The 10,244-nt window shown below is 40.0% G+C and overlaps 1 protein-coding gene across 1 annotated transcript in view; it reads left to right on the forward strand.

The window, feature by feature from the left end:
* The first annotated feature begins 2,828 nt into the window (after positions 1 to 2,828).
* LOC104506534 (trifunctional purine biosynthetic protein adenosine-3-like) overlaps positions 2,829 to 10,244 on the forward strand; it is a 24,658-nt gene continuing 17,242 nt past the window's right edge. The window contains exons 1-8 of the mRNA XM_010147512.1: positions 2,829 to 2,973; positions 3,768 to 3,863; positions 4,499 to 4,673; positions 6,257 to 6,368; positions 6,835 to 6,894; positions 7,777 to 7,902; positions 8,531 to 8,618; positions 9,817 to 9,902. Of these exons, the coding sequence (XP_010145814.1) occupies positions 2,829 to 2,973; positions 3,768 to 3,863; positions 4,499 to 4,673; positions 6,257 to 6,368; positions 6,835 to 6,894; positions 7,777 to 7,902; positions 8,531 to 8,618; positions 9,817 to 9,902 (888 nt within the window). The remainder of the gene's footprint in view (positions 2,974 to 3,767; positions 3,864 to 4,498; positions 4,674 to 6,256; positions 6,369 to 6,834; positions 6,895 to 7,776; positions 7,903 to 8,530; positions 8,619 to 9,816; positions 9,903 to 10,244) is intronic.

Raw genomic sequence — 10,244 nt, forward strand, 5'->3', positions numbered from 1 at the left:
GTATTCTTTTTTTTCTCATTGCCTGACTTAGAGGCACAAAGATACTGCTCAGTGTTAAGTTGGGATACGTTAATTTTGTTTTCAGTAAAGAGTAGTAGCATTGCAACCTTGCCCAAGGTTATCCAAGCTCTTTCAGAAAGGATTAGGCTGTTGAAGAGGATGGTGTAGGAACCAGTGGATAGTAAAATAACACGTATTATATACCTTGTATCTCCAGTACAGCTTGTATTAAATTTCTTCAAAAGGTAAAAAGGGTAGTAATTAAGGGGGCCCCAATTCCAGCACGTGCTAGATATTGGAATAACCTTTATATGTACATCTAAGGATATGTTTCATTACAAAGAATAGGTCTGTGGGAGTTGGGCGTGCAGGTTTTAACTGGAGCATTTCTGTTCAGCTGTAGACCATGAAAGCTATGTTTTATTTTTGCAAGCTGTCCTTGAGATTATTTACTTGTCAGAGGATATGAGAACTGAGCAATGTTCTCAGCTTTTTGATACCACCACGTTGTAGCTTCTTTATTTAGTTTGTTAATAGTTTAATACTATTAAGTTTGTAGGGCTGATTGGTGGGAAGGACTTGTTTTTGTCATTAGCTAAGGAAAAATAGGAAGGAGGAGAATGGTCCACGCTGATGAGGCTGTGGGAAGGTCTGTTTTGGAGGGTGGGCAGGATTAAGGGGATCTTACTGGGGATCCTCCTGTTGGATAGGAGGATAAAAGGGGCTGGGGCAGCGTGCAGGTCTGTCTGCTTCTTTCACCCTCTCACCCTTATCCTTGGCTTTAGGAGATCAGAAATTATTTGAAACTGAAGCAGGAGCTGAAGGAAGAACTCGAATTCATCTGGAGGACTCCTCAGCCTGTTGTGTGGACAAACAGCAAGGTCTGACGAGGTAAGGGAAGACGATTCAAGTGAGACATCCCTCTGTACAGCCTTTCCTCTAGGACCAACTGTCTTACCAGTTTTCTTCCAGCCTGCTTTTGAATTGCTTTGCAAAAAATGTCTTTAGTGACATAGTGACAGCACTGTGGAAATGTGCGTTTTGTCCGCAGGGTAGGAGGCACTGCTTGGTTTCACTCTCTTCCCAGTTGGGAACGTTTATTTATTCTGCCTTAGAAAATTTCAGTGAATTGTGGAATTATATTTAAGGGAAAAAATAATTTTGATTTTTAAAAACACTTTGCTTTTTATTAATAATGACTGGACTGTAGTGCCTACTGACGCTTTGTGGAGAGCATGTTGAAGGCTCTGTTGGAGACAGAGCAGTTGTAACCCTTTACTTTTAAATTCGTAGCAACTTCCCAGTGACTCCAGTATTAATTGTCGATCAGTGATGAAGTAAAAGACGAAGTCTGACATAGTAGATAGTTTACACAGTAGAAAGACTTAGAAAACTCTTTTGCAAGGAAGTCAGTCTGGCAATTGATGGAGCATTAAGCATGTGCTCTGTGTTTATATGCCTCGAGCACAATACCTAAAACTAAAAATTGGTCTTTTAGACAATCCACAATGGTCTGTAATCGCCAGGGGCAGGCTACTTGAACTACTTACATTGTACTGGGACAATTTAATAATTATGAAAATATATATAGTTAAATTTTATTGTGTTGTTGTTAGGTTAAGACATCTCAATACTGTCTCAGGAACTCAAAGCATGATTATTGATTTATCACAGTTCTGTGAACATCTTTTTCTGAAATATTATATCTCAGTGTCTCCATTTACCTTCTGTTTGCTTTTGGAAGCTATGTAATGAACTCAAACCACTGCTTATGATCTCTTGGGAAAAGACTGCTGACATTTGGCTTGCAAAGCTGGTGTTTTATGGTGTCTCTAATTTATTATCTATTTCCTGGGTAAGGACTGGTTTATGCCATTAGTGTCTCCCTTAAAGGTCATGTTCTGGAGTATCTTTTCTTTCTGACATTTGTCCACATGCAGCACATACGGAAAAATTGAGTCTGCAGATGTGACCTGTGTTGAGTATGCTAATATTTCTGAAATAAATCAAAACTAATTTGCCTAGAAATATTATTGAGGAACTGTTTTAAATGTCAGCATGCTAGTGAAATTAACAGTTGTTCTTTTATTGAGCATCATGTTCTGCTGAAGTTACCCTCTTAGCAATTGTCCAAGTATAAAATCTGTTCTGAAGACAGTCTTTGCCATTTATTACTGAGGGTGTTTACACTCATAAAAGTTCCCAGACTGACCTCAGTGTTCAGTTTGAAATATATTTATCTGGTAAGTTACTCAGAGCATTTGTATGAAACTTCCTGTCCTCTCGTGTGTGGTTGTGCAAAGGACTTGATGAGGCCTAGTCATGACAAGATTATTTCAGCCTGAATACTTAAGAGAAGAAATCTTGACTAAACTGAAACAAGTGGAAAAAATTCTCAGTGATTTCACTGTTGTCAGTATTTAACCCAAAGGTGAATCCATCCAGTGACATGACAGTCACATTGCCCAGGTGTCTGAGATATCCCTTTCTAATACAAACTGGATTGATATTCATGGAGAGGATGGTGGGGCACTGGAACAGGTTGCCCAGAGAAGCTGTGGATGCCCCATCCCTGGAAGTGTTCAAGGCCAGGCTGGATGTGGCTTTGAGCAACCTGGTCTAGTGGAAGGTGTCCCTGCCCATGGCAAGGGGGTTGGAACTAGATGATCTTTAAGGTCCCTTCCAACCCAAAACATTCTGTGATTCTAAGATATTACTTATCATTTATAAGTCAAAGCTATAATTTATATATTTTTGCTTATTTTTGCATGGGTTTGTGTAATAAATGGGTTGTACTATATATGATGATTCTGGGTTTGCACAGGTTAATGGCTGATCGGGTGCTTGTGATTGGCAGTGGAGGGAGAGAGCACGCGCTGGCCTGGAAGTTGGCCCAGTCCCCACATGTAAAACATGTATTTGTTGCTCCAGGAAATGCAGGAACAGCTGACAATGGAAAAATTTCGAATTCAGGTAAAAAGCAGGGGAAAACAGAATATTGTGCCAAGTAATTGGCAATATGGGTGTTGGAACTGAAACAAAATTGAGCACATTTGTGTTGAGTCGGTAGGAAACAATAATTATTCTTTTATTTTACTGATACCACAAATTATTTAAGGCACATGTGCATTTTTTTCTGCATGTTTTGTTTCTGAATTTTAGAAATGCCTCTTAGAACATCATACTACATGTGTTTTTAACTTACCGTCTTAAGATAGTGAGGCTTATATGGGAGACGGTGTATTTCTACACCCCATCTCTTGCCTCCCACTGTTAGGCTGAACTCACCAATTTCAGCAAAATGTAAGAGAGGAATAGAAGGCTCAAAGTTATTAACTTCTGGATAGAAACTTCCCTGGTGTCTGCCCAGGCTGCTCAGCTAAATTTAGCTACATCATGCACCGCCACTGAGCAAATCTTTGGCCAGATGTTCAAGTTGAGTTTCCTTATGAGCTTATAGTTTTCAGTTTTTAAACTTTTTATTCTGTTATGATAAGCAGCTTTTGAATGTTTATACTGAATACATATAGCAAATAAAATACATTTATTAAGTTAGCAGATGTGTATTAGAAACAGTGCAAATAGGAAATGTTCACTGTTCTTGTTGGACTCTGTTGTTATTACATAGTTTATTTTACTCTGCCCTTCATGGGCTGTTTCATTGTTGTAATCATACTTCTTACGGAGATGGAACAATGACATTCTCATCTCCCATCTCTTATTTAGGCTCTAAAGTGGTAACAATTCAATTTCCTTTTCTTTTTCAGCTGTGTTAGTGAGCAATCACACTATTGTTACCCAGTTCTGCAAAGATCATAACATCGGACTGGTGATAGTTGGACAAGAAGCTCTTCTGGCAGCTGGTAAGGCTGAAATAAATTAACTTGACAGTAAAAATCAGCGTCTCGAATTCTGCTTTAAAATGACCTCTTTCAGATCTTAGGATGCATACTGGCTTAATTAAATTGAAGAGCAAGAAAATATGGATTGTCTTGTAAATGTAAATTGTAGTCACTTAAAACATTTGGCTTCATAGCTCTGTGCTGCAGGGGAAATCATTCAGGATCAAGAATCAGTAATGGTAACAAGTAGTCTTTTGTTTGCTGCTCTGCTTTCCTTTATATAAAGAATTTTCTTGCGATAGTCCTAACATTGTTGCTGCATGGGACGGTACCCAACCGATCACATGCATTCATTGTGATGTGCAGTAGGATCTCCAGGGCTTACGTAGCAAATAGAAATACCAGACAGCCCTAACAGTAATCACGGGGTGGTAACTGTGGCAGTGCTTAGTAATGTAAAGAGCTAAAGACCTTTTAAAACTAAGTGATGAACAGGTCATTGGATATGCAGGACCTTGTTTTAAGGATGGAGTAGCTGTTTGAGACAAGGAAAAGTGTAACAGATGGCCGGAATGGTTTTGTGGTTTTCCTTTTGTCAAAATGACTTGATGTTTCCAAAGAGATTACTCTGTTCTCTTGCTGGTTTTGATAATTAGGGATTGTTGATGACTTGAGAGCAGCAGGAGTTAGGTGTTTTGGACCATCTGCAAAAGCAGCCCAGCTGGCATCCAACACCAGTTTTGCCAAAGCCTTCCTGGATAGGCATGGGATCCCAACAGCAAGATGGAAAGCCTTCACCAATCCCCAGGAAGCTTGTAGGTTTATTATCAGGTAAATATTTTGATAGTGGAAACTCCTCTGTGAAGTTATCTATGCCTTTGGCCTTCCCCACCACCCCGATAGTTACCTAGAGCTAGGAAATTCTTCAACTGTTGTGCTTCTCAAGTACCTACTGAATGAACTAATTTTGTAATTAGAGACAGATGGTGAAGGTGCAGGGAGCTTAAACAGGTTGATTTTTCTGTTCACACATCACAGCTCATCTTTGATTAGCTTCTTGAGGGTTCTAGTTAGCCATTTAAAGACAAAAAAATTGTGGCAGGGAAAAATATTTCAGTCAATCTTTCTGTAAGGGTAAGAATAATTTCTACACAGATACCAGCAAAATGCTGTGGCGTGATTTGGGAGGGGGGGTCAAATACTCATAACTTAAGGGGGATACTGTCATTTTTTCAAGGCTAGATAGCATCTGTCACATGGAGAGAGAAATGTAACTGCATTCCTCTGCAATTGCTTTGGGCAGTGATGCCTCTGAAGTCACCGGGAATCCTTTGGGAGGCTCACTTACCACTGTGGCTATTTTGGTCCAGTCTCACAGCAGCTGCTGTGTTCAGCTCCTGGTCTGTGCTGCGTGTCAGCTTCATGGGCTTCTTGTCTTTGCTGTCACGGGCTGCATGTGGTATAATCTAGTGGAAACTTTTTTTTTTTTTAAATAAAACCCACCTTTTGACTGACTTTTCTCTGTAACAGCATTTAGTCTGTGTTACTGCTGTCCAGAGAAACAGGCCAACAACTTGTGTGTCTTACGCATAAGACTCAGGTCAGCACGCAGACGTGGAGAAAGGGAGCTTTGTGTTAGCCTGCTTTGGCTGCTTGTGTAAATCTAAGGTTGAGATTTATCCTAATATAAATTGTAATGTGGAAAGGAGGAATGAGATGTTGTTTCAGAAGACAGACAAGCAGTGTGTAGGTAGAAGCAGCTCTTCAAAAGGGACATTTTATTTGACTGTCCACAAGCCGGAGGGAGGTGACTGGATAAGGTGTAGTTAAAAATATGTTTGCGTTATGCTGTTTTGTTCCTTTTCTTCCTTCTAGGTTTAGTTTGCGTTTAAGAGTAAGTGGAGCAATTCTGGGGATACAGTGTTAATACATTAGTTCTAACACATCCTTTGTGTGCAGAACCTAATTCAGCCCTAACCTTACAACCCTAGAGAGAACTTCCTTAGTGGTTTATAAGATTATGTACTATAATCTGGTGTTATGAAACTATAAATCATTAATGAGATCATCTTTCCAAACCTATGACAGGAATAAAATGGTAACTTGACTTAGGGAAAAGAGGAAGCAACCACGAGGCGTTAAAGTTCAGTGACTTGTCTAAGGATATGCATTGAGTCAGTGTCAGAACCAGCAACAGAATTCACTGATTTCTGGTTCACAGGCCTGTGCTGAGGGGTCTATGAGCCCGTGCACCTCCAAGACAGGATTGGCTAGCAGGGAATGTATTTTTCTGAATTGTTATTCTCCAACCGCTCAGAAAAAAAGTAAGAACATGGGAGGCATTCAGCTTAAAAATTGTATTTTCACTGGGTGCAGTAGAAATGCCTGAATCTCACTTCTGCTTTCATTTAAAGCACAGACTTTCCTGCACGAGTTGTACGGGCGAGGGGCCCTGCGGCTAGAAAAGAAGTGACTATTGCAGCCAGCAAAGAGGAAGCCTGCAGAGCTGTCCAAGAGATTATGCAGGTGGATAAATCTTTAATTAATCAGTGGGAATACAACTCTTGATGTTCCGTAGCCTGCGAGTTTGTAATTTCGGCCACAGAAAGCAAGTATTTTCAGGAGGAACTTGCCTATTTGACTAAGGAATTCCTCTGGGTGTCATCCTCAAATTCCTCATGTTTGCCCCATGGGACAGTGAGCTGGGTTTTGTAGACTTTGTGACTGAACTCTCCTTCCAGCGCTGAGTCCTGCTGCTCTGCCTCTCCACCTTTGTCATGTTTTGTTGGCTCCCCAGGTCTGATAAGGTGCCTTTTGATGTCTCTTCCTTACCTCCAAATGAGATTCTATTAGCTTTGCTTGACATACCAGAATTCAAGCAAGCTGGAACTTCTCATATACATTGTTTTTTCTGTTAAAGGAATGTAAAGCGAGGATTTAGCTAGTGGATGTCATGTTTGCTAACGATGATTTTTTTTTTTTTTTGGTACAGGACAGAATGTTTGGAGAGACGGTTGTTGTTGAAGAACTTCTTCAAGGGGAAGAACTTTCTGTATGTGATCGATGGTGTGGTTGTGTGCCTTTATTCTTTGGCATTATCGCTACGCTCTGTGCATAAACACAAAAGTTCATTGTTTCAAGTAGGGCTTTTTCTTATTTTATTTGCACTTACATAAATAAACATGCAATCTAAGCAATTTGATGTTATACTTTGTGTATATATATATATATAGACACACAATGTATGCTGTCAGTAGAATTTTCTTCCACGTTAGCCATAAAATTGCAATTATGGTTATCTTATTAGGTGGAAAATGAACTTTTTTCCCTAAGGTGACCTAAAACATATTTGTATGGATTTTGTCTGGGTGATTCTTGTTACATCAATAATTCCGTGCTAGTATTCATTGCCTGTTTTAGCACTTCCCTTACCATGGATTACTTCTCAGTGGCAGGATAAAACTTCATCACGCATATTATATGCCACATGAAAAATGAAAATGAGTGCTTTGTGCAAAGTTTGTCCTGCACCGAGAATACCTCACACTCATTCAGCCCCAGATCTGCAAACACACACGTTTAACTTGAAGCTTGAATAATTCTGTCAAGTCAGTGACAGAATAGCGCTTAAGGCGCTATTCATGCGCCTTAAGCTGAGCGTATGTCCATGTGACTGATAGGTCAAGGTCTAATTCATCAGAAGGGAACTGTTATGAGTGCCACCATTTCTCTTGATTGTTTACAAATGAGAAAGGAGGCTCACTGAATCCTTCAGTTCAGTGGACTAGCAGCAGAATAAGTGGAACCTATTGCTTTCAGGTTTTGCTCCTAATTTTTCCTGGCAGAACTGGGCCTCAGCCTGTGCCCAGCAGTGTTAACTTCCTTTTGGACAGGACACTGTCACTGTTTCTGTGTTGTGTGTGTCTCTCAACAGTGCTTATGCTTCACGGATGGTGTCACTGTTGCCTCAATGCCCCCAGCCCAGGCCCACAAACGATTATTGGATGGTGACCAGGGTCCAAACACTGGAGGGATGGGAGCCTATTGTCCAGTTCCTCAGGTATAGCACTGCTCTTCCTCAACCCTGCAGTACAGTTGATTACATCCTTTAGGGCCCGATTTCCTCTTGAATTGATTGACGCTTTGCTTGTGTGATACAGGGCTCAAACTTTAGTAGTCATTCTTTAGGATTCGATGAGCCATTGTTCTGAGGAATGGTCTCTTTTATCTTCTCCATTATTCCTAAACTTGGTGTTTTTCTGCTCCAATTAGCATCATTTGAAATATCCCTGCAAAATTCCTTGTTTGCCTGGAGTCTTTGTGTCTTGAACCTTGTTTTTTTTATTGTTGATTCTTAAAGCTGACTGCATTGTTCTAAATATGCTGCTTAAGTACATTATTAGTGTGTTTGTCTCTATGTACAGAACAATCTTACTGTGTACAGCCCAGGTTGCCAGTGTCTCAAACCTCCTTAAAACTGGCCTTCTAAAGAAAAAGCCAAACAAAAAATCATGGGATCCGTGTATCTGCACTTCAGGCAGCAGCACCCTGCTGGAAGGAGCGCACTGGTTGGGGGTGGGAGAGCAGAAAACACAGCTGAGGTGTTACTTACCCCAGTCCTTCCAGGTCCTGTGAGCTAGTCCATCAAATGTCATCACTGTCTCAATCAGTTTGATGTTGATCACCAGGTTCCAGAAGTTCTTCTAGAGAAAATCAATGATGCTATCCTTCAACATGTTGTTGATAGTATGAGACAAGAAGGAACAGCATATGTAGGTAAGTAAGCATTCAACTGAAAGGCAAGGTGAAGTCATATCAAGATTAGTTTCATTTATAGGGATTGCTTTTGAATTCCTAACAATATTTGTTTTAAAAAAATAAAAGGTTAATTTTCTATGCAGTGTTGAGCCTCACTGGTTTGGCTTTTTGCTCTTTCTTTGGAGAAAAGACTTTTCACCTTTTGTCCATAAAACACACTTTTATTAAATATTTTGACTTTAAACAGTTGCAACCAGACTTTCTGTAGTTCAAGGTGTAATATATACTGAGGTATGGTTGTACTGTTCACTCCTACATATACCAGTGTGAATTTTCTTAAGATCTTTGTCTTAAGGCTGTTTTGAAAAAGGAAGGTGATGCTCCCAGCTGTCACTTACTGCTAGGGGCTGCTTTTAGTACTGAAGACTGTCAAGATCATGTGCACGTAAAGAGTTGGGTTCCAGTCTGCAATGTGTTCTCTGCTGTTTGGTAACTTTTTTACAATGCCCAAATCTGCAGTAAGAACGTAGTGGGTGTTGAGCATTTTCAGGATGATGCTGGAGGACTTGATGCTTTGTGGGGTTGAAATTTTCACACCTGTTATTCTCTGGGGCTTGGTTTTGTCCTTGAAAAGGACACTTTGAATAGGATACTATGAAAGGCCTGCTTTGGATCACCACGTGCATATATGTGTGTGGAGTAGAAATCACAGCATGCCAACTTCAGTGAGTTTTTGTTTGTTCTTCTTTGTTAGTAGCTGTTTTGGTTTGCTATTTTTTCCTGAAATACAGAGTTATACACCTGTATCTATGCATAACAGTAGTGCACTCAGTGGTAAGAAGACCACAATGTCTGTGTGATGAGTGAGGTTTTATAGGAGCTCTTTTTTTCCTCCTATCAGTTCCCTCTGATCAGCTGCACTTAGCGGGCAGTAGCAGAAGGCAGAACTCAACTTTCTGATGCAGAGAGGTTGCTTTCTGTTGTGTTTACTCTAAAATGTGATGCAGTGCTCCTCAGGTGTTGCTAGCCACTTTGTTGGATATTATGGAATTGTTATGACTTGTGTGTAACTGCTTGCAGAATCCCTGCTCCTAATTCCTTATGGTTTGCAGAAATAAATGCTTCCCACGTTCCAAAATACTGTGTTGCATTTAAAGGAGTTCTTGAAAAAAAAAATGTTTAAATTCATTTGCTTGGCTGTGTTCTTTCTGTCCAGGTGTGCTGCAAACAGGTTTAATGCTTACCAAAGATGGTGTGAAAATTTTAAACTTTAAATGTCAGTTTGGTGACCCTCAGTGCCAGGTGAGTGAAAGATACTGGAAACTTAAATATGCTTAGGGAAACATATGTGATGTATTTGAATTTATGCCTTCCTTCCCCTGAACATGCAGGTCTGCGTGACAGTGTTTAGACAATGTATGAGGCACCCTAAAATTTTAAGTAGTGAATTCATAGTTAAAGATTTTAAGTTAAAGCGCTGTTTTTCGGATTTTATTTTTCTGGATAGAAGCAGACTGGGAGGGGCCTAAATTCATTTTCCTTCTACATAATCTCACATCTCATGTTGTAAATTTCTGCCTGTTGCAAAGAGATGCTGCAAATCAATGCTTACCTACAGTTTCCAAATCTACCGGTGTAGGGAAA

The sequence above is a fragment of the Eurypyga helias genome, unplaced genomic scaffold (genome assembly GCF_000690775.1).
Source record: "Eurypyga helias isolate BGI_N326 unplaced genomic scaffold, ASM69077v1 scaffold7500, whole genome shotgun sequence".
Classification (NCBI taxonomy): domain Eukaryota; kingdom Metazoa; phylum Chordata; class Aves; order Eurypygiformes; family Eurypygidae; genus Eurypyga; species Eurypyga helias.